General features: G+C 36.6%; 3 protein-coding genes across 7 annotated transcripts; 1 reads left to right on the top strand and 2 right to left on the bottom strand.

Moving 5' to 3' along the window:
* Window positions 1–432: 432 nt before the first annotated feature.
* LOC113675246 (dynein light chain roadblock-type 2) lies at window positions 433–11,360 on the bottom strand. 2 transcript variants are annotated; one of them, XM_089200051.1, is made up of 8 exons: window positions 11,252–11,360; window positions 10,889–10,935; window positions 9,437–9,472; window positions 9,296–9,331; window positions 2,686–2,761; window positions 2,446–2,555; window positions 1,572–1,629; window positions 433–745 (listed from the first exon to the last, which is right to left on the bottom strand). In XM_089200051.1, exons 2-8 carry the CDS (start codon window positions 10,895–10,897, stop codon window positions 696–698), a joined length of 375 nt encoding a protein of 124 aa, XP_089056177.1. In that variant the 5' UTR covers window positions 10,898–10,935; window positions 11,252–11,360; the 3' UTR covers window positions 433–695. The 2 variants fall into 2 exon arrangements, with proteins under 2 accessions (XP_089056177.1, XP_027047594.2); XM_027191793.2 differs by lacking the exons at window positions 10,889–10,935; window positions 11,252–11,360 and adding an exon at window positions 10,408–10,692.
* LOC113675245 (uncharacterized protein KIAA0513) lies at window positions 3,010–15,917 on the top strand. 4 transcript variants are annotated; one of them, XM_089200049.1, is made up of 12 exons: window positions 3,022–3,198; window positions 4,735–4,831; window positions 5,029–5,077; window positions 5,912–5,956; window positions 8,308–8,381; window positions 12,641–12,720; window positions 12,932–12,989; window positions 13,600–13,674; window positions 14,224–14,304; window positions 14,452–14,546; window positions 14,638–14,684; window positions 14,900–15,917. In XM_089200049.1, exons 1-12 carry the CDS (start codon window positions 3,174–3,176, stop codon window positions 14,963–14,965), a joined length of 792 nt encoding a protein of 263 aa, XP_089056175.1. In that variant the 5' UTR covers window positions 3,022–3,173; the 3' UTR covers window positions 14,966–15,917. The 4 variants fall into 4 exon arrangements, with proteins under 4 accessions (XP_027047592.1, XP_089056175.1, XP_089056174.1 ...); XM_089200048.1 differs by lacking the exon at window positions 3,022–3,198 and adding an exon at window positions 4,354–4,516; XM_027191791.2 differs by lacking the exon at window positions 14,638–14,684 and having other exon boundaries at window positions 3,010–3,198.
* LOC113675247 (organic cation transporter protein-like) lies at window positions 15,918–23,351 on the bottom strand. Its single transcript, XM_089200045.1, has 11 exons — window positions 23,206–23,351; window positions 21,065–21,335; window positions 20,500–20,646; window positions 19,797–20,077; window positions 19,030–19,269; window positions 18,789–18,923; window positions 18,528–18,607; window positions 18,070–18,178; window positions 17,775–17,847; window positions 17,035–17,243; window positions 15,918–16,818 (listed from the first exon to the last, which is right to left on the bottom strand). The coding sequence occupies exons 2-11, from the start codon at window positions 21,332–21,334 to the stop codon at window positions 16,659–16,661; spliced, it is 1,704 nt and encodes a 567-aa protein (XP_089056171.1). The 5' UTR covers window position 21,335; window positions 23,206–23,351; the 3' UTR covers window positions 15,918–16,658.
* Window positions 23,352–23,644: the final 293 nt, after the last annotated feature.

Here is a 23,644-nt window from a genome sequence, read left to right as displayed (position 1 = left end):
AGATTACTTGTCTTTTGCTATGACTGGCACTTAGTCATCTCTGCTTGCTCAGTTCTGCTTGACAATGATCAACTGCAGCAGGGTTTTGGTCAATAATGGGAAAGGAAGTGACAAGCCAGTATATAGGCTGTTTTTTTTTTGGACAATTTAATTGTATGAGTGGTTTAAGGCAGCAATGCAATGTCTTGTGCATATTCAAAATATCTTTATTACCATTTTGTGTCAGTATTCTCAATAATTGATCCTATTTGGTTGTTCCTTTCACTTTTGATGGTTTTCTGGCTCACCAACACATTTTTAGTAGTTTTTTTTTATGTTGAATATGGTTTTACCACTTGTAACAAACAATTCAAAATATTGGAATGATAACCCTCAACAAAAGAAAGCAGATGACAAGAAGAAAGGAGATTTCATTAAAAAACTGTCACCACATTGGTCTAAACATGTAATTTTATTGTAATTTACAACCATAATGAAAGTAAATCCAATATAATACTAGTAAAAGTTAAGTGAACTTTGGTTTACTCTTTTTTGCCTTTTAATCCAAGCACAAGATAATACTGTATTACAGAGCTCATCAGTCTAGAGACCTGTCTTGGTTAACTAGAGAGTGAAATCAAAATCCCAAAAACAAATTGATAAGTGGCAGTGTATTTACATTTGAAGGGGCTTTAAGTGATAGTATGGTGCTCCTCTCACTGTATTTTACTAGGATCTTGAATAACTATCATCAGGTATTCTTTATCTGGAATTAAAAATTGGAAGAAATCTTTAAGGTAATTAAAGAAAGGGGGTAAGTTTGTCATAAAACTGTGGCATATTGTCAGTGGAAGAGTATAACTACAGGGTAATTTAACTTATTATCAACCAAGTTGATAATGTAAATTGGCCATGATTAAGAGTTTCGAAGCTGGCATTTTGAGTGATAGCCATTCATCAAAGTGGATGAGGGATTCAACTCAGCTGATAATTAATACTTTAATTACCTTTCAAGGTAATTACTGAGTTAACTTGAGTAGATTTAACACAAGATGTTGAAGCTAGCTTGTTTTACCACATGTTGATGGCATATGTACACAAATATACAACACTGATCAGAGAGAAGTGAGGTGAGGTGAGGTGATGTGCAAAGTAGAATTCACCTTAATAGCCAAAGAAAAATGAAATGTTCCCTTGTTTTTCTACAGTTACCAAAACATAAGTTTTGCCTGGTTTGAAATGTGAGGTTTTTCAGCTTGGAAGGTCAAGCATCACAACCACACAGACTAAACCTCTGTGATTCTGTTTAATAACAGAACAAGTTGCAAAATTTTATTTTCTTATGATGCAGGAACATGCACCTCCCTCCATATAACCTTGTTTTCAGCCCATGCCAGCAATTCTTAATCTAAGTACATTCTTACAAGGACCAGTTAGAGTGACATACAATGACCACACGACACCTATAGTACTGACAGCTGGATCATAGACACAGTAAAGTTAATTCATAACAAGGTTACTACACAAACATAATCTATTTCCCTTTTAGTATTTTCAGCAGTATTATTTCAATGAAAGGTAGGAAAACTTACCAGGAGCAACCAGAATTTCATGCTTCTTCGAACGGACTCTCAGAAACATTAAGTCATTCTAAACATGAAAAATGAAAACATCAGTTCCTTGAAAATAAATGATTTGCCACCAACAGGACCAAGTAGTAAGGAGTCACAACTAAATTTCTGTCCAAAAGTTACTTACCCATCAAGTGTGGTACGTTGGCACTATTTTAAAAAGTAAGTTTAGATGGATTTCAATCTTGTGCACCTTTCTTTTAAAACTTCAGTTGAGCAAACGAGATTTTAAATACTGTGCATCTTGGAGGAAGAGTCTCTAACTTAAATTGGCTTTCAGGAGCAAAAATGTCTGAAACCTGAAAGTTTTGAGATGAAAATAGGGATTTTGGATGATTTCTGATAAGAGAAAATTCACGAAGTACTCAATTTAAGTGAAACGATTCTAGTTTGAATTTTTGTACCAACAAATACAACAAGATTACTTTGTTCTGATAATGAAAATAATCCCAAATCTCTCTCAATTTAATCAGTTCCAAAACAGATAGAGACTTTGTTGGAAAATCACATAAACAGCATCATGGTAAAATTTCTGCACAGCCCCATGCCATTGTAAAACAAATCTGTTTTCCCAATGGCAATGTATTGTTTTTGTCATTGCTTTCTCTATCCAAGAACTGAATGCATAATGTAGTATGGGGCTATGCCGAAATTTTACCAGCATCATTAACACTACTAAGCTTGTGCTTCAACAGCTTCTTAAGCAAAAACTGTTCGCCACCCATAGTTGGCAAAGACTTTTAAAGAACGCTTGACATACACGGCCACCATGCTGACAATGAAAAATAAGTTCCCTTTTGAAACATTTAGAAAATAACATAAAGACATTCCAGACCTGTGGATCGATATCTCGAACTGTATTCCTTGCCTTACTGGTCAATTGGTGAAATAACCCAGCATATTGTACAGTTGTTGAGTTATCCATAGTCGTTCTTATAGGAATTCCTGCAGCGGAAAAATTAATGAAGAGCATTTGCATCTCAATTTAGAACTACCTTATAGGAAAACGCGTTCCTTCCTTGAGCACTTTCTGTGTTGTTAAAGAAGGTTTTCAACCATTTTCAGAATTTCGTACCTTCACTATTGACGACAATAATTCCAAGAACGCCTTTGTGGCTCTGGATTCTTTTCAGCGATTCCTCAACTTCAGACTATAAGAAAAGAGAAATTTTATATTTTAAACGTAATCGTATATAATCAAAACACGAAAAGTCAACTAAAATTCGCACCATTGTCGCTTTCCTGTAGCTTGCACTTGTTTTTCGGAGACGTTGCCACGGAACAAAACCTGCTTTGCTTTATGGGTGATTTTATGAGCCCTCGCTTAACTGATCAGCTGTTTTTTCAATTAATAGATGCGCAATGTTCACAGGGTTCTGTTCTGCGTGCGACGAGGAGGACTGGAATCTAAAGAACTAAAAGCATTTCCGCTCCCCTTTGTTTTGGATATAATGATGTCGTCTTCTATGTTTTCTGATGTTTTGTTGGCGTCTTTTGCCACCAGCTGATCAATGAACCTCCGGGGATTATGTGCTTAAAACGACGTTAGATTTTTTGAATGACATGAAGGAATGGAGTGATCAGAGCGGTACGTTGTCGAAAACTGGGAAATTATATTACATTCATTTGCAAATTAGTAGAAATCAGCGCCACTCATGTAGATTTAGAAGTTGCCACTCTCTTGCATAACGACAAGAATTGAGATAAACGTTGGATTATCAATTTTTTGGATAACATAAATCGTTTGTTTGCGTATATGAAACTTACATTAGGCATACATGAGGAGTGCTGTATTAATTACTTATTAAAGATCAATAGAGCGCCTAAGGAATGGATGATAGGCTAGATTTGGAAAATATTGAAAGGGCTCCTGCTGTTTTGTTTTTTTGGGCTAAGATTGATGTTCCATTTCATAGACTGTGATTTATTTCCTAGCAGTAATATATTGATGTCAGTCTCAGCAGGTCTTAATCAAACTAATAGCACTATTTTGATTTTGTCTTTAGCATAGCTGTTTTTTCTTAAATTGACCTGATCTTGACTCATTTAATACTAGCACACTAGTTTTACCCTGATTCTTAACCTTGTGATTGAAAGTAATTAAAGAAAAAAAATTTTTGATTAATGAATTTAAGTTACCACAAGCATGCAACATACAGTAGTAGGTTTCGTACTTCTGCAGTCAGCCATAACCTGTTGAGAACAGACTTAGGTGCTGGAGGATGGGTATTCAGGGTTGTGAAAGTGATTTATTTTAAAGTCACCATTTTGTAACGTAAGATTTTAAGATCAGGTTCTGTAAACAAAAATATTGGTTGCCATATGAAAAAAGGATGCTGTTAAATTATTCAAAATATGATTCATAATAATTGTTATAATTTTAATAATAGTGGCTCTGACATAATGCATTCTTAAGAGATGTGAACTGAAGTCATGGTAACAAATAGAATATTACTGAATAAATTGCATATTACTGAATAAATTGCATAAAATCAGACCTCTAAAACTGTTATAATTACAAAATTACTATTTAATTTTTCTTGGTTTTCAATGACACAACCACAAGAGCACTAATCTCTGATTGATACAAGCTCAATTTTATAAGGCTTCACCCCTTCTGAAGTTACTCACTCTAAGAGTATGACACTCTAAGTGTTTTGAACTGATGTGGCTTTTACAGGAAGGCAAATTTTAATTAATTCAAAATTATTACCAAAGAGTCATTTTAATAAGCATTTTCTTTGTATCTGAATGTGAAGCCATTACCCATGAGCACCTATCAATGATATAGAAGAAAAAATTGATTTCCTTAGTTAGGGAAAGAGGTAATAATGTTTTCTCAGTGAAACACATCATAAAAATGAACAAGGGCAGGCACCACAAGAGAAAAAGACATTCCAAGAAATGTATGTTCCTAATTTGACATATCATAATCAATACAGATGTGTATTTTAAAAAATAGGGGATAGTCTTCTGGTGAATCTATTTGTCTTCATATACCAGTGCATAGAAAAGCTTGTAGTTAAAACCCTTTCAATGTTGGGTTATGAGGACCTAGCATTGTTATTTTGGCATGGTGATGTGCTTGTATTTGACAGCATATATTTTTATAATTTTTCAACAGATTGTTCAGAGGGTGATTATGATGAAGAAACAGAGCTGTTTGAACAGGAGACTGAGGAGTTTATGAAAGATTTTGTAGCAAAAATATTCCTAGAAGAGTAGGTTGGAATACTGTAAATAGCAGTTAGTGGAATATTTTTAAAGTCATTAGGATATAGTCCAAACAAATTAAAGGCTCAGGTTTTTATTGACTAGTTGTAGTTGAATTTTCTAGGCTGATTTTTGTTATTTTACTTTCATTTAATACAGTTTTTTGCTTTGCAGCCTCCTCTGATAATTATTTGTTGTTTCCTAGAAGCGTTATTTCTCAGGAGGACAAGCTCAAGTTTGGAATCCTTAATCAGGTAATAATACACATGAAAACATTATAGACGTCTGACTGACTGAAAACAAGTTCATTTTTCATGTAAGATGAATGCAAAGTTGTGACATGAGTACAAAGTACAAATAGCGTGCACATTTTCAAAATTTTGTTTATCTTACATTTTTTTTCATGTAAATTATTTTTAAGTAACAACATGATTTCTCTTGCTATTTGGTGTAAGTAAAGCACCTGTACATTTTCCAAAGACTGCAATTTGCACTTTCCCTATGGGCTTGTGCAGTTTTGTAGTCTTTGAAAAATTTACTCAAGACATGCATATTATCACCTAATTGCACTTGAAATCAATCGCCCATACTAATTGTAATGTTGAGCCCAAATGTGATAAAGCAAAGCCAGCCACCAGCTGTGTGGTTGGCATTGTGAATTGTGGATCAAATATGTCTTGTTTTAAAGCAAGGCTGGGTCACTGAGTTTCAATTTCTAGGCAAAACATTTTACTCTCACAATACTCTCTGTACCCAGGAATAAAGTGGTCATAGAAAACTGTATGGAAGGCATGAGGAAATTTAGAAGTTTAGCCTCCAAAATGTAGCTGCTTCATGCTAGTGAAACTGGGATAAGCTCTGTTAGGGAAGCCAGTTAGTTGTCTATGTGCTTATTGCTGATTTTGCCTTCTTTATTCAAAGAAATATTTATAGTCCCATTGCATTTAGTTATTTGTATCAAAATTTTGCTTTGCTCATCAACTTTTTGGTGTTTTAAAATCTCTTTCTTATCTGCACAAACAAAAGTAGCTGTATAAGCATGCAGTACTGATTACAAGCCATTTGATAATTTGTTTTCTCTTCTACAGCATAGTGTGGGACGTCTTTCCTTTTCCAAACATGTTGACAACCAGGTAATGTAACTCCGTTGAAATATACTTCAATTTACAAGTCCAGATGATTAAACCTGACTTTTCAACAGTAAAGGGAATTAATATTTACCACACAAGTGAATAGTGCTTTTTTGTGCATGTTGATTGGCTAGTTTGAAGTGAATTGCAAGTGCTATTCACCTTTGAGCAACCATTTTTCTGTATACAATAAGAAATAAACTCATTTTTATGTTATATATGTAGCACACACTAAAACAGTTATGCACCTCAGTGTCAGTGAGAGTGGTGGATATTTACCTCCACTTAGGTGAATAATTCATAATTATTAACCTTGTTATTAACAAATTAGACCCCCCCTTTGCAGTTATCCAATTTTGTTAATCACTCCTATAATTACAGACTGAATAGGACTCCACTCAGTCTTATACCATTACTAATCAGTCACCTTGCTAAAGTGTTCATTTTGCTTATTTGTCGATCAGTTCAAAGCTTAAATCAACATTCCTTCTCCCCTGGCATTTGACTTTTTGAAGATTGGCTTGTTTTATTTCCTGCCCCCCCCCCCCCCCCCAGGAACCAAAATTGTTTTCGAATGCCTTCCCCAAGGGCAGGATTTGACTGTCCTTTTTTTTTGGAGAAGGCAATATCAGTGACTGTGACTTTCTTGGTGATGTTTTTTAGTTACTTTTTTTTGGATTAAGAAAAAAATAATCAAACTCTATGTTAGCACATATAGTAGCATGTTGCTTGCACCAATCACATTGCTGCATTAGGATATGTATCTCACACCAATTAGATTGCCACATTAGGGTATGTATCTGACACCAATCATATCATAGTATTTTAACACTTTGCACCAATCACAGTGTTTGGGTATTGTTTTCTTGTAAATGATGTCATGGATCAAAGAGCTGTGTGCAAAGAATGACATTAACCAGAAATTTTGAGCTCATTTGTTAAGTGTAATGGTTTATGACCTTCGCAAGAGCCTCGTCGATTAAAATCAAGATTAAACGGGATGTGGAAGGTACACATTTAAATTTTTAAGTTAGAATGTGTATTTTTTTGGCTCCTTTACTCACAACTCACATGCCAAACAATTTACATTCCATCATGTATCATGATAACAATGTCCAAAGTCCAATCAGAACATACCTAATCATTGCATTACATGAACATCAGGTAATTTTTCATGTGCTTCAATTGTATTCCATCAATCAAATTCCATTTTGCTATATTAAATGTTGCTCTATCACTTGTCATTTTCTGGTAAACAACTGACATTTTATCACATATTCTAACCGTATTGTACAATCCCACTGAAAAAAAAATTCACATGGAACTAAATGCTATTGGTATTGAATTTTCCATGCAGTTCTCCTGTGTTTGACTTTTTCTATGAATTGAAGTCAGTTAAAGCTACCTTGGACTTAACCCAATTGCATGTTAATCCATTGTAAAACAACCTGCATTTCGTCACATATTTCACACATGCAGAGGGCAAAGTCCAGATAGGCAACAACCTATTAAGGAGCCCTCTTTGAAATATTACCCTTTTTCTTATTCAATGTATCTTCTCTAATTCAAGATTGCAATATATTTTTGGTTAAGGTCTATTTGAGGTACAACAGAGTTTCAGTTTGCTTTTCGTAGTAAAATTAGGTGTAATTTTTTTTGAGGTAACTAACTGTAGAGGAATAATTTTGATTTTCTCTCTTTTGGAGGAATGACAGTAAGAGCTGTCTCTTAGGCAACTGTTATTTGGTCTTGTCATGCAACACACTCTCTCTCAAACGGGAAATAGATGGTGTTGTGTGAGGAGACCAAACAATGGCTTTGAAGGAGACAACAGTAAGCATGGCATTAGGCATTTCATTTTTACATAGAAGTATTTAGACAATAGAGACAATAAATCACATAATATCTGTGTGAGTTCAGATAAATTAGGTTTTTTTCTGTCTTTCTGTGATATATGATTGTTTTTTGAAAGTTATGCTCTTTATTGTGACAAAAATGAAAACATTAAGTACACAAACTGTCCCATCTCAACACACCCAGCCAAAAAAAATTACTCTTGCATGCTATGCATGCCTATATTCTTCTAATTGCCTCCATATTATAGGATAAAACATGCCTATTCTGCAAGAAAGACATGAGTAGTGTGGTTCAAATTCCCTACCCCACCCATATAAGGTTTAAATTAACCACCCCCTGGGTAGAAGGATGACAGTTAAATGCCTCTAGGTTGTCTTAGATTGGGGGGAGGGGGGTGGGAGGAAGGTGTTGAAGCTTTTAATTGATTGGGGCATTACTTAAGAACAAAGTGGATTTAAACTAGTCTCAAAATTTCCTTTTTTCTTTTTTTTCATCAGAGAGTATATTGCAAGAGTGTGCCAGAGACCATCTTCTTCAGACTTGTACAGTACTTTGCAATTGTTTTATTTGAGTAAGTGGGACCTTTTTCCTCCTCTTTCCTTATTTATTTCATGAGTCAATTCTTCAGTTATCTTTAATACCTTGCCTAGTGATTGTATAGTTAGTAAATTTTCACTTATTAAGAGTTGAAATTATTCCAGGATTGCTCTCACTGGTTTTTTTTCACATCACTCTTTGATTGGTTTGAAACTTGCTCTGTTTTATCAGCCAATCAGATGCCGAACTGGAACCAATCATGTCTTGGACACTGACACTATCTAAGGTTTCAGGCCATCTGCAATGATTTCTTTCACCTGGAATTGTTTTTGTCTCCTTTTGATTGTTTTTTCCTTATCTGATTGGCTGCTGAATTACTATAATAATTGTAGTTAATTGAAGGGTTTTGATGAAATCCCTTAGGGTTTACTAAAGTCAAGGGACTGGAAAAACCATGTTTTTTTAAAACCATCTCTTTATGTGGTTTTGGTTCCATGCATTAACATTTACCCATTCATTTACCCTTTAACTCCCAAGATCTGATTGTTAATTCTCCCTTCCAGCTGCTACACATATCCTTGTAAATTAGTTTGGAGAACTTGATGTTAGATCAAGACAACAACTTCTACCTGATAAGTTTGAATATTATTATTAGCTGTTTGCTGGATGATGAAAGGATATTATAGGGAGAAGATTCATGTTGATCACTTTTGGGAGTTAAAGGGTTAATATTATATAATTATGCAATCATGAAAGTGGGTTTTTGTTTTGGAAACAATCATCTGAGATCAACTGATTGGCAAAAACAATGAGCTTGAGGGATGTGCAACAGGCCATGTAGGATCACATGTAGTAAAACCGTATCTAGCATCAGCTTAATGTGAACTGTTATTTTTAAGAAAATTCAGGAAACGCAGATGTTTATGTCATCTAAGATGTAATACTAACCTTTTTCTTTGTGACACTGTTTGTGGACTTCTTTTCCTGAAAATAGGGTCATAAAAGTTAGCCTTGAGCATATAGTTTCGATGTAAATTTACTGGTGGCAAAAATTTCCGTTTTATCTTCTCATAAAATTTCCATACTCACCCCATTTTTGGTGCGAACTCCTCCTCTGGCAGTCTCCTATAAGAAGAAAAAGTAAACAAAGAAACCAACATCAAAAACCAACATACTAGAAAATTTCGGCTGAAAAACTACTGTACATCAGTATTCAGGCATTGTAAGATGAAAAGAAACATTGTTGACTTTAAGTTACAGTGGTCGCCACAAAATTGAGATGGAAACAGGTCTCAAAAAATGCTAAAATGAACCGACTTACAATTTCTCTTTAGCATTCCACATTTTTAGCGGACTTTACCCGATTGATGGTCGTAAAAACTTACACCAAAGTATACAAACGGCCAATCAGAACGAAGAAAAATATCACAGGGGTATTTGCACATTTCTTTTTTCAGCGCTTATTACGGATGTGTAAGATCTTTCCTTAACATGCAAAGTGTATTTGAAAATACTAAAATTTTTTGTCTCTGGAAGGAAGTGTATGCTATTTAGAAGAGTGGCCAATTCTATTACAACTTCCAATGATTTTGATAATTTTCATCTAACATCTAAAATAGATTTAAGGTTAGCACAAAGAACTTACAGTTACACAAAATGCACTGGCGCTGGTCAGAAACTATACAATTGGGTGAATTTTGCTTCAAGCAAGAATAGGAATTTAAAGTTTAAAACAATTTTCAAAAAAGGCAAAATAATTACTATACTGTCGCTGTAAAGAAAATAGAACGAAAACCATAATTATGGTTCTGAGGTGTTTTATATCCGTTATCGAATCAATCATCTCGAACGATAAATGGATAAGTTTTCAGTTCAAACATTTGTTTTCGAAATATCGAACTAAATTTGTTAAAAGTAAACCAAATATGTCGAGGTTTGCGTTTGCTTTTGTTTTTTTTTCAAAATTTTAGTTGGTCTACCTAGAGCAGTGACAGTTAAAATATATTGTCACATAAACAATTTTAGAAACACTGAGTTGTAAATTTAAAGCCAATTCTTACTAGATCTTTAGGATCGCTGAGATAACCCAACGGACTTATCTTGTATTTTCCAAGCCCGTCATCTTTAAGCTGTATTTTATAATCCTGCTGTAATTCAACCGAAGTGTGCTGGTCGTCCATGTAGCCATCAGCTTTGCTTTCGCCTGATTCCTTTTTCTCTTGCCCGAGGCGATCGTAGATGTACAGATGCGAGGGTTTTAATTTTCCTAAGTGGCTCATTCCGATTGTTGGTTTCGATAACCCCACTAATATTCAACCCTACAGCCAAGCTGCATATTTTTCTCCGTTAAGAAAAAATTAATTTTTAATGAACAATCTCTTAATGACGCCAATTAGTGCAGCGTTTGTTTGGTAGTTCACAGTTTTATGGGTGACAGTTGACGCACGAATGATTTTTCTAGTAAACTTCCAAAACTGAATAGAATTTAAAAAGAAACTCTCGTGCTTTTAAATTTATCTCCACCATGCTTATTTTACTCACCACTTCCATGCCTCTTATTATTTTTTCCCTTTTATCCCAATTTTTATCTGAAAGAAGAGAGGATTTCTATTACATAATTAATGAATTCGCACTTCGTAGAATATTGCGCTCGAACGTAGATTTCACTAAATGATTACAACATAATTATTTTGTATCTGAAGAGGTAAAAGTATTACATTCGTGTTAAGTTAATAAAATCCATTGTAGAAAAGTTTTGAATGATACAAAAAATACGATAATCAGTTTCCTTCCCTTTCAAAATCAGATGCAATGTGTACTCGGCTACATTTCAATACATCGTGATAATTGATAGTCGTGTAACATGCACTTATGAAAGGTTTAGTTAACAACCATATTTCTCACCTTTCAACAAACTTATCGTTTAAATATCTGTCGTAAAATTGAAAAAACTTCCGGAAACAACAAATTGTACAGATTTGTACAGATTGTTATTGAAATGAAACGTAGTATACATTCGTTTTCATTGAGGAGCTGCTTTTGTTTCAGTCATTGATAAATAATTCAAGCATGATAACATCTTATGTCTTGTTGGGAATGAATTAAAATTGATTGATCTTCAAATAACCTGATTGTAGATGTTTTTCTGTTTCAATTGTGTTGAGCGAATGTACTTCTCTTTTATTTAATATTCCGCATTCATTGGGCATCCACCAGTTTTTGAAATCGAGGATTCTTAGAAAGGGAGAAGAAATAAACATAAAGATTTTTTTTTAAGTGGCAACGTATTGAGAACTTCTTTTCTGACTGGAGACACCATAATAACTTGGTCAGAATAGTCCATAATGATTCGTTTGATCTGATAGTACCCGAAGGGCGAAGAACTCGTTTGTAAGCCGATCAGCAGGAATTTTGTGGGAGAAAAACTTGAAAAGAGAAAAATACTTGGACCTAGATAAGTTGTTGTTGATGTAGATAACACACAAGGTAATAAGAACCGCTAACAAGGAACTGAAACCACATGTGATTATACGACAGGCGACTGGTACATAGGAAAGGAAATAATATGCTGTGACTCAGTTCTTGGTATTACCTAGTGTAGTAACTGCCAATTTTTGGACATCAGCACTATTCAGCCTGTGTTAAGCTGGCCACCACAGGGCTGTTGTCAGTGGCTGCATAATCAGTAACCACTCGATATGGAGTGCGCTTGTGTTACAGATCTCACTGTAGCTTTTATAGTGTCGAGAATTTATGAGATTATGTGGATTCCAACTTTATAACCGAACCGAGGTGTCAGTAACAAAAGCGTAAAATGCAAGACAAAGAACTTTTCCTTATTTGTGTTCACACTTACATACAGTAAAGCGAAAAAATTGAAAATTTTGAGGACAATGAAGTAGTGACATACTGAAATTGTAAAGATTGAGGGGCGCTGAAAGTCACGGGAAGTGAGTGCTTTCCAGTCTTCTATCGGTTTTATATCACATATCACAGTATTGATGAAGGAAAGGAAGTGGAGTCCAGAAAACGTGCCGCCAGCATTAGCGTAATTCTGTTACGTCACCTTTGGGTTATGTCACCCACTCATATGAAAACATTAAACTGTTTTTTTTTTTTTTTTTTTTTTTTTTTTTTACGGGAACAGTTGTAGGATGAGATCACTTACTAAAGGGAAATTGAACTAATATGCGGTTCACCGTCACGCCGAATGTGCGGAGATCTATTTTATTAAGCGAGGATTTACAAGCAGTCTGTGGGATTGAACTCTTGTAACGTTTATTTTCTCATCAGATGTAACCAAGCTGACGATTTTGAGCCAGCCAAGATTTTAATGAACATGTGTTTTACATTTTTCCTTCAAATTAACAAAGGTAAGTCGCAATTTAGAACATTTTTTAAGGTTTTCGTACACCGTTCTTCTTTCGGCCCACCCTCATCTCGTCCTCCCCTCCCCTCCCCCCCTGTTGTCTGAATCCGCCACTCACACGTTTGCAATGTACTGTCTTCACTCACTTTCTTTGTATAGTTTCTTTAATAAGACGACTTAAATTTTTGTTTGTTCGTTTTTAATTTAATTTACAGATGGAAAGGAAGTAATGAAGCAGTTTATTGTTCCATACCTCAGAGATCAACCGATTTGGTGAGAAGATTCTTGCATGACACGAAATGCTTTTTTTTGTCGATGCAAACCTTTATTTTTTTGTAATGGGGGGGTCTTTATTCATTATTTTTTTAGCCCTAGATAAGTTGATTTTAATATTCGGTACAAGTACGTTGACATAAAGAACACAGCGTGGTAACAAGAATCGAACTATTGAGCCCGGATTTTCATATATCTATATATATTTTCATAGCGCCGGAAATTTCTGGCGATCCTCCAAAAAATTAAAGGAGTAGTGTAACATTAGTTTGGGTTGGTTTGACATGGAAGAGATTACGTGGATTGCATATGAAAAACTTAGATAATTTTAAGCTGGATTTTCGCAATGCAGCTTCTCCGAACTACCTCCTCTTCGTACCTTACCAGCTTTTTGCGACGCACGAAACGATTCAAACGACAAATTTAGAAAACTCTCTGTTTTTCTAGGAGAACAAGGAAAATTAGTCAAAGCCACAGCGGACTTTTTTGTAATTCTTCCCCCATGTCGATAGAATTGCGCGTTGATTGTAGACATCGCGCTAGGACTGCGAGTATTAAGTTGTGTTTTGTTTTGATTTTGTTTTTGTTTTGGTTTTCTTCCTCAATTTAGGAAGTCACTTCGGTTCTGGAACGCAGCTTTTTTCGATGCCGTACATGGAGAACGAGAAGTTTCTGCCATACCAAGGTTTGACCCGTGACATTGTTATGTCGTGCTGTCTTGTTTGTAAACACGCTCATTATCGGCGTTATTTGACTTTTTCTCTCTTTCGTATATGATGTGACGCTCAATTTGACCTTCTTTTGGACCAAAACAAACTTTATGGTTTAACTTCCGGCTGAACTAAATGGGGAAAACAAACTCTCCTAGAACTCGCATGACTTTTAAGATGTCAGAAATCCATCTCTAATTTCTGAATATGGATCTTGACCCGAACTAACAAAATAATTTCCTATGAAATTTCTTTTAACTTGTCTATATTATTTCCATTTTGAAAAATGAAATGAAACTTCAAATTTCAGTTATAATCCACCATATTAGACTATACTAATGACCCTGTGATTATTGCCCCTAGCTAGGTAAACAATAAATGTTAGTTTATCAAGGCTAGTTTTATTTACTGAACAATCAACGTCGAGTACTTTAACTGGTCAATCAGTTTAGTCGTAAACTAACACAGAAAGGAAAAATTTTCCGCAACAACTACTGATTCCCTTATCCTTTATTACCTTTTAGCGATACGTGGCAGAGTTGGACTGTACAAGAACAAAGTGAATACAAAGAATGTGACAAGAACAGCGTATTTGGTAAATTAGGGTCAGTATCTAGAAAGAGAAGGGGAAACAGAGAATAAATTGCTTAGGAAAACAGACACAAAATATGTTAAATCAAACTGCAAGTTACGAGAATAAATGTGCTTTCCTTTCAACTAAAGATCTTTTCAATCTTTATATCTATCTTTAGGACGTTTCTCAATAACATGAAGGCATTTGGTCTCGGAAACGACATATGCAAGGAATTTCTTCAGAAAATGAGTATAATTGGAGACTTGAGTGAAGGTAAGCCGACCTCATCAGAAACGCTGGGGCGAGTAGTATGAAATCGAGGCAGGTTTTGATTGTGTGCTGCTCCTTCCTTATTGTGGGATAGGTGCTCACTTGGTTCATGTCGAGGATAATATGGACTGCTGGCAACCGGTAAAATGACTCTTTCATTACATTTAATAACACATCTAATGAACCTTACAGGACGACCTTAAATTACCGACAGAACGAAACCAAGCGAGCCGTGCGGCCAATAACAACACGAACTGACCAATTAGTTTACACGAAACATTTTTGCGACATTGTACCATCAAACAGCCGTTAACTTGATTCGAATGATAACCTTTTTTCATTGTGTCCTTTTACAGAACAAATTGTGCTTTTGGAGAATAGCATGGCTGCGGCTGGTGTTGACGAGCGCTCGCGGTAACTAATCAGTTGCATGATAAGGGAACTCAGAAGAACGCAGTTTTTCTTAATACCCGCTCACTGCATTCAGGACATCAGCAACACTCGAGATCATTTTGGTACTTAAAGTATCTACAAAGCCATGTATCAACATCTGTAATATTTTCTTATAAAAATTATATCTTTGCTTACCCACTCGACTAGTTTTGCTCGGAAACTTTTAAGTGCCCTTTACTGAAGGTTGACGATTCAGAGAGCGAATTACTCCTTAGACAGTTTATTGTGGTTTAACATTTCTGGTCTATAACAGAACATTTACCTCTAATACATGTTTTGACACAGTTCTTAGGAACTTTTAACTTGTAAACATCTCCTGGGCATATTAATTAATTTCTGCGAACGGGAGATCTTTAAAACTAACATGAAAGGACTACGATACACATTGATTTTCAGTTTGACGAACTTCTGCGAAAAAAAACCCTCTATGATGTTTTCATTTTTATGAGATAAAAGTTGTTTCTTTGTATCCCACTTTTTGATAATGACAGGTGGAAAAGTTCCGGGATTCCAAACAACGTCCCATGAAAGTTCAAAAAAGGCTGTAAAAGTCACAGTGAATTTTATTTAATCTGCAAAGTGGATTTTGTTACGGTGAATTGTACTGGTTTCGAATGCAATTTGATAACTGAAGCAGTCCTTATCTTTATAAACAAGGCCTAGGCGTTTCCATTACATATTTAAAATTTAAAATTATTTATCGCACAGAAAATGGGATTTGGGTATCCTTTAATTAAATTCAACTTCTTTCGTTTCAACGGAAGACAATTAACGAATTATCTTATTGTAAATGTTATGGCAAGATATTTTAAAAGTTTGTTGTTAAATTATTTAGTTTTCTAAGTACCGTGCTAACAGTGGTCTGTATATGAAGGGTTTTAACCACGCCATTTTAAATGGTAATAAATGACATTTCTTAAATTCCCCTTCTCTGGTCATGGTGTTTATTTCATCAGCAGATTGTTGTACAGTCATTTTATTATCTCCATTTGTTATTGGTTACAACGGAAAATAACTTGACGCACAAAAAATGATCGCGTGTTTCATAGCCCTGTGATACCACAATAGATAGTCCCTTAACTACCCTACCGCTGCTGCTGCTGCTGCTGCTGCTTCAGTAACATTTATGATTCCACAATGATGTCATTTCTAGATCTTCAATTAAGGTCGCATTAGTGAGCAAAATATGAGGGAATAAAGACAGAAAATGAAGCAACGATGGATGTAAAAACGTCTCGAGACTAGTTTCTAAGGCGTCCATCAATTCCCATTTGATTCAATAAAATTGAAAACAATTTTCTAGCTTTCTTTTATATATACGTCATTTGCACGCGTGCCTCATGGTCAGATAAAGAGAGATTATGAAACGTAATACTCTCACCAGAAGAGAAAAGCCAAACTGGAAGGAATAATAAATCCTCCAAGCGGTGACTCGTCTAAAAATTGAACCATACGGTCACAACATCTGATGTGAGTCATCGAGACATCAGGGCGACGAAGATCTGTTGCTACAAAAATCTTATACCTTGTAATTTTATGTTTGAGGTTAAAAAGAAATCAAGTGTAAGTGGGAGGATGGGAGCGATCCTTACTTTGACCTAATTCCCCACACTAAAATAACACTATTCCGTATATGCAGTCTTAAAAGCTATCTAAATAAAGCTATATATTGGACTCTGGGGACCCATCTTCCGCAGTGGTCAGAGGTGTAGTTTCTTTTTGGTCCTCGGGTTCTTCTGAGGGCCTTCCTTTTTGGCTCTTGTCAGGATTCTCTGCCAAAACGTGCGCATTTTCTCCGTTTGCTTTGTTTGAGTCCTGGGCACTGTAGAGATAAAATTTACATTATACCATTTAGTAATACATAGTGGTAAAAGGATTTACACAGTGTGTCAGCCTTTTTTAAACCCTTTCTTAAGGACAATAATAAACTAAGAGATAACAAACAAGTCTTAGCATGGAGAAAATTAAATTTGATTTCAAATGCCTCTGTCACTTTCTCAGGCTGTGCCTGTTGCCGCCAGTGTGTGATGCTTCGTACCTATTGCATGGGAAAGAGATGAGTGGAGGTCGTGGCTTTCCCATCCAAATAAATCCGTAGTTCTCTTTAGAAGTTTCTATTTCCTGCACCGTCTCGCACATGTTGGACAGAAGAGTTTCGGGCAGCCACAGGGACATCAAGGCGGCGATAATGGTAAGAATACCCAGTATAACCAGAGGCAAAGTCACAGACACACCAGGCAACTGAGCCTACAAGCCCCCAAAAACGCAATCAAATGAGTTACGATGTCAACGCAGATTGGAAACGATAAAGAAACTAGAATATTCGTGGCTTTCTTTGATTTGCAATTTTGAATGTTATGATAACACGCGAAAACAAACCCTTTGTTGAGAGAGTTACCATGAGGCTCAAATCTCAGGCAAGTTGAAGCGCAAACTTTCTGCTTCAAATCTCCAGCGTAAACCTGCTGAATACGACAGACTCCTTTTCACTTATCTTACCCCTCGAAATGGGACGATGTACAATCTCAAAATAACTGTTACCATTAGTAAGGAGCGACTGACCAGATTGAAAAGTGAATTTCCCTTAGGTTTGTTAAAAATTTCTTCACACCAGCAAATACAATTTATAAAGTGTCTGGTTTGTGCAGCGAAGTGTGATTGACAGTACGCAATGTACGGGCTCGAACGACCAAATTCGAGCCATGAAAAGACTATGAATATTTCTTGGGGAAAAATTTATTCTGCCATGTTTCTTTTATTTCCGATGGTGCAACTCACCAGTGCAATGATGAAAGGAACAACCATGCCTCCGATACGAGAAAAAGTCGAGCAAGTACCAAGAGCCATATTCCTACAAAAGAATATTAATTATTTGGATGCTACTGTCAGTGAAACGTTCTGACGTAAGACAAAAGGATTCTTGGCGTTGCAACGAAAGATGCGAGATATTACCACCTGCTCTTTTAAGGCTGAAGGTTTGAAACTGCTTTCGAGAACGTCAGAAGCGCTTCGGATATCATCGGAAATCTTCGAGCAGTTGACGTTTATCATTCGTGATTATGGTTCAGATTACCTGATGGTCGTGGGGTACAATTCACTGCTGTACAAGTATACGTTCGAGAACGAGGCTGATCCAAAGAATCGTCCAATCAGCGCCAATGCCGTTATTAAACCTTTCAGATCTATTTGGACAAAGGGCACCATGCCAATTATTAAGCTTTATTTCAGTATTTCTTAATAACAATCTCTCGTTTAAACTTTCCGTTGTCACCAGAGTATGTTTCGATCTAGTTGCATTTGGAGAGCTGGATCGAGAGAAAAAGTCATGTTATCTACCAGGAGCAATGGGCTCCTGCATCTAGTTATCAGTTGAATTTTTCAGTGAATGTATCCAGGTAATTTTGTACACAGGAGACGAAACAACTTTAACAGATGTCCCTCTTGCGACATCTCTCTTAAATTCTTATTTTTCCTACCAGAGAAACAAGTTTGACTATATAAAAACCAATTACAATGAGTTTTGTCACCAACCTTCCGGAACAAGAAGTACGAACAGACACGAAAGACCGCTGATCATCATGAACACGCAATGCGGAATACGGCGACCAAACCTGAGAGACGGAAATACAAACTAAGAATATAATATTATCACGGGGGAACGTAAATAGGTAACTGCTACCCCAAAGAAAAGAAGGACGCAGGCCATCTTAGGGGAGGGGAGTGCGCACCCCCTGCCTTCCTCTTGATCCACTCTAGAATGAACTAAAAAAATTAAAGCTGTCAAGTGCTTACTGTTTGAACACAATCCATGCCATGGGAGTGTGTGGTAAATCACTCACAAACATCAGAAAAATGTTTAGGTACATATTACCAGCCAAGCTTGGGACATACAGCATAATTCCGTAAAATATCATGCTCAGAACAAGCCTAAAAAACAAAACGTAAAAGATCAACTTTGGTTGAGAAAATTGATTGTATATCACTCAGAATGGAAGTTGCTATTGAATGAAATGAGTATGTTTAAAGAACGAACCAGTTATAACAAAGAATCACAGTTCTTCTTCTCAATCTTGGTGTGCGCACGAGATTAAGAGGTGACCGCTTGACCTCAGACGCAACTCTCTTCGAAGCCGCTTTGCATTCCTCCAACATAGACATGAGGGTCTCTGAGTCAACAGTCACGGAGTTCTTGTCAGCGTATTTCATAAGAATGGCATGAGCAGATTCTAAACGATCACGAGCAACCAGCCATCTTAAAGACTCCGGAAATACGCTGCAAAAGAAATGTTGAGATAAGATTTGAAAATAATAGGGCTGTTGAACGCGGACAAAATAATGACTGTTGTCATTGCTTTTCAGTGTTACGAAATTCTCGCTAGATGGAAAGTTAATGCCAAAGTTATTCTGTTTCTGGTTCATGTTGTGATTGGAGCCTAACAGGAAGAGGTGGCGGGGGTGGGGGGATGTCAGAGACTACCTCATCTTTTGTTAAAAAATCGTGAATCCGGAGAATTTACATGGCATACAAATCTCTTCCAGTGCTTAACGTTCCATTTGGCCGTCCTTCCGGCAGCGTGAACACGAGCCCGCTGATACACGAGTTAAAGCAGCGGGCAGCGGTACAATCTTGAACCCAGGCATCTCGATCCAAGTCTAGCGCGCAAACTACCAAACCAACCCCTTTCTCACCTTCTTTGGCTCTGAGTGGTTTTTTCAATCGACATTCATTTTTTCTTCTGTATCAAAATCCATTTTTGACTCTATTGGTGACTTCGTATTTGGTTCTATTTACACACCCACCTCCATAAAAGATAGAAGAGGCCCGCTGGAATACTACCGATCAATAGCACTTGTCTCCAGTCTCTAACCAAGTAGGCAGTCATGACCGTGATGCAAGCGCCTATGACCCAGAAGACATCCTGCACTTTTCCAGCAAGAGTGCGATAGCTGCACCCTACCAGCTCCAAAATGTAAACATAGTGCCCCACAAACAGACCGGTTATAGCAGCACCCGCACAGAAGCGGAGGAAAGTAAAAAATGATAAACAGTCTGCAAAACCTGACGCCAGGCTAAAACTCAGCTAAAATAAGAAAAATGAAAGGTCGCAGTAAGAGATGAAGAGAGACAAAATATCACATTTTGTGACCGAGATAAGAAGTCAAAATAGGAAAATGTAATTTAAATCTCCCAAACAGCAGCAACTGGAAAATTCAACTTTGAATACCTTTCTTGACTGAGCAGCAAGTGACCAGATATTAATTTCTCTTCGACCAAAAATAAGGACCTTGGTTAGTTTCAGCTAGCTTGCAGTACCCGTGTAATTTTGATTTTCAATTTACAACTTGATAATCGGCCTACATTTTAGAACGACTTACTCTGTTAATTCAGAGTGTAATGCACACATACATTACAGGCTCTAAAGACTGGCCTTGGCCCTTAAAGATATCGCATAGGTTCTTTATTGACTCACGCGCTATGTGCAGACCAGAAAACTAGACTCACCGCTAAAGCACTGCATAAAAAAAGACAGAACCTCCTTCCGAAGAAGTCTGATATCACGCCAAAGAAGATAGATCCTGCCATCATACCAGCTACAAATAACGACTGAACCAAGGCAGCAATATTTTTCTTGTCGCAAATCAGATTCCACTGGAAAAAAATGTAATGCTTGCATTAAAAACCACGGCTTTTATGGTTTTATAAACTTGGTGAACCTTACTGGTACATGACGGGAGTACCCAAGGGCTATGCGAGTGTCTTTATTCTCCCCAGGCCTCTCCATAATCAGCGCTTCAGCAGAAGCGTTTTTTACGCCCGCGGGAAAGTTTGAGGCCTTTAGCAACGCGAGTCCACGAGAAGTCTCCCCGACTCGTTTAAAGTCTTCGAGGGCCTGCTCTTAGGCTACTGTCGTTTATGCTGATCACGATATGCACATCTATCCGCGTCTGTTTCAGTGCTTGAGACGCCTAAACGACGTACGTCTATTGGGAGGACTACACGCTTCTCTCCCCTTCCCCCAGTGATCAATTTGCAAGAACTGAAGGTTAACCCTCCTATCGAAACTTACCTCAGTCACAGTGCTTGTAAAGGATTTGTCGAAAGCATAAGTGGTACAGTTGTCACAACACTTGCTTTCCTCGCAAGTGACGTTGGGTGTCACGCAATGAAACTTTGGTGTACCAGTGGCGAACACTAGCGAGGCTATTTGAATGGCGCTGGGGACTATCACAAGGAAGCATGATGAAAAATACAAAAACTTCTGCCATAAACCAAATTCACCAACATAACGTAAGATGTCGTCAATACGGTGGGTCTCGGAGTCTTTTTCTTTGGCCATTCTGTCAAATAGTTGGGTGAAAAAAGGAAAAAAAAAAATTCAAAATGTAGTTTTCGACGAAGGCTAATTTTCTCTCCTACACTATGAAGGATACACTGGAGGGAAAACTTTCGCTAATTAAATCACAGAAGAAGAATTATTAGGTTAGTTTGTTCGCTTTGGTTTAAAATGTCTATTAAAAAGGCTAATTTGGAATTTTTTACCTATTCCTAACAAAAGGCACCAATAATCAAAACCTTGAACTCCCTAGGATCACCCTCAGGAAATTATTCGAGACCAGCAAAAATATTTCAAAAAGAAGACAAATGGTGGAAAAATTGAACAAACAAATAATAGGCGAGACAGTAACAAATATAAATTTAATTTTTGCGAGGCCATTGCTTTTTAAGACATTACATGCGCGTTTTAACCCCTTTTTTGTCTTGGAAAATAATGGCCGTTTCATGATAATACGTTCTTAGTTCCTTTCATTTATTCTCTAGCCGATAAAGATCTCTAAAAATCCCTTTTTCTTTAGTTTATAATCAGTCCAATAAAAAAAGTTACCCTGATTCTTTTAACGGAAATAAATATGGAAATGACTAAACTAAAAAAAAAAAACAAACAAACAAACAAAGAGTAACAATGATGACAAATGTAAGTTCGTGTTTTCCTCTTCCAGTGGCTAAAATTAACAACGGTATTTTAAATGGGTCACATATTGATCCATTTGAGCAATTTTACAGCAGAATGCAAATATTTTGAAAAATTAAAGCAATATGAGCTGGAATAGAGATCCAAGGAAAACATTAAGGGTGGATGGCAAATGACGATCTTGGCTTGACGAAAAAATTTTAAAAAAAGAATGGTCGTAAAGAATAATCTCTTCGAAAGTTCACCGAAGCTCTAATCCAACTAACGACCAACATTTGTTATGAATGAAATAACCGAACTGATGATAGAATCAGGCGTGAGGTCAAGATGACTGGAAATCAGCCACATTTCTTTTCGTTTATTTTGGTAGAAACGAGATCGAAGACAATAAAAACACTCTGAAAGGAAAAAAGAAAGATCGTCTAAATAGAACACTATTTTTCATTCAAGGATTGATTTCAGCCAAAAGAATACACTGAAGTCCTTGAGTTTTTGCTAGAACGTACAGAACGGCTCGGGTAAACCGAGCGAGCAAGTCAGTTCTTTGTCGCTTACTCGGTTGGCAAATTAGAACAAAGAATTCCCTGTACCCAGCACATTCATTCCGGGTGGAATATGTAAGACAAAGATAACTTTTCTTAGACGCCATGGCAATAACGTATGCTACCTGAAGAATGCTTATTTTCTTTAATTAGTTTAGACCTGATGCAGTTATGGTATAAGATGTCTCCGAAAGGCAGACCATGAACACCTATGAATATTATTACTTTTGAACATAGTAAGATGACACGTATGTTGTGTTCACATAGATGTCGAATTACCGGGGCATTTTCTATAATAATAACCGCACGCGAATCGGGAGATGTTAAAAACCCTCTCTTTATTTAGTGGCGTAGTTTCTCGCTATTTTTTAAATCAAAGAATACAAGTGTTATCTAAGAAACATTAAAAATTAGATTGCGTTCTTTCTATACTATTTCGGTGGAATTCGCAGTTTTCGTGCTTTTTCTGGTCGAAAATTAATGCCACCTACCAACCAACTTATCCACGTCTAGATTTTGTTGAACTGTGAACATTTCGCACAAATCTAGCAGAAACGAACTGTTCCAGTAAGTTAAATATTACCTGTGTTTGTGGACCAAGACTAACGTGCACCTTGAACTGCACAATGGCAGCTAAATAGTTTGAAATACTCACGGACATTTTAGTTCATCACAGTAATGATTATTTCTTCTTACCTTAGAAGTTATTTGTTGATGCTATTGCACAAAAGAGTTCTCACTGCTTTCAGCGAAGCTCGTGAAAAAGGGTTTAGAGAAGCAAAACGTTATTGCCGCAATAAATGCCTCTTGTTACTTTGGATTTTTATTTTCTACGTGATGTTTATTTGACCCAAAGTGACAATAGTAATCAGACACAGGTGCTGACAGACGATCAGCATGTGAATCGTAACACAAAGGTGCAAACACGATTGACGGGTAACTTTGTAGAAAAGAAAATGGTGGCGCGCGCAACAGGGATTTGTCGATGAGAACAATCGTTTCCGTTTTCTTTTAGCAAAGTGAGACTTACACGAAAGCGAAGGGGTGCAAAAAATTAGGAGCAGGGAGGAGGGGGTGGGAAGCCGGTTGCTGAAAGACATGTTACCGAATGTCGTACGAAAGCTAGCGAAACACC

Source organism: Pocillopora damicornis, chromosome 3 (assembly GCF_964200805.1).
Source record: "Pocillopora damicornis chromosome 3, jaPocDami1.2, whole genome shotgun sequence".
NCBI classification, from domain to species: domain Eukaryota; kingdom Metazoa; phylum Cnidaria; class Anthozoa; order Scleractinia; family Pocilloporidae; genus Pocillopora; species Pocillopora damicornis.
Note: the sequence above shows the minus strand (reverse complement) of the source record. Positions and strands in the feature narration are given on the sequence as shown.

Bases quoted from the DNA above. Each gene is read 5' to 3' on its own strand.
- LOC113675245 (XM_089200048.1), top strand. From the start codon at position 4,471: ATGAACAAGGGCAGGCACCACAAGAGAAAAAGACATTCCAAGAAAT. The intron at 5,078-5,911 runs GTAATAATACAC...TCTCTTCTACAG, and splicing joins AGTTTGGAATCCTTAATCAG to CATAGTGTGGGACGTCTTTC. The intron at 12,721-12,931 runs GTAAGTCGCAAT...TTTAATTTACAG, and splicing joins TTTCCTTCAAATTAACAAAG to ATGGAAAGGAAGTAATGAAG.
- LOC113675246 (XM_027191793.2), bottom strand. From the start codon at position 10,626: ATGAGCCACTTAGGAAAATTAAAACCCTCGCATCTGTACATCTACGAT. The intron at 9,473-10,407 runs GTAAGAATTGGC...TTCTTCTTATAG, and splicing joins TCAGCGATCCTAAAGATCTA to GAGACTGCCAGAGGAGGAGT. The intron at 746-1,571 runs GTAAGTTTTCCT...TTTTAATTCCAG, and splicing joins TGAAATTCTGGTTGCTCCTG to ATAAAGAATACCTGATGATA.
- LOC113675247 (XM_089200045.1), bottom strand. From the start codon at position 21,334: ATGGCCAAAGAAAAAGACTCCGAGACCCACCGTATTGACGACATCTTA. The intron at 18,179-18,527 runs GTTGGTGACAAA...TTGTCCAAATAG, and splicing joins CGTACTTCTTGTTCCGGAAG to ATCTGAAAGGTTTAATAACG. The intron at 17,848-18,069 runs GTAATCTGAACC...ATTCTTTTGTAG, and splicing joins TTGTACCCCACGACCATCAG to GAATATGGCTCTTGGTACTT.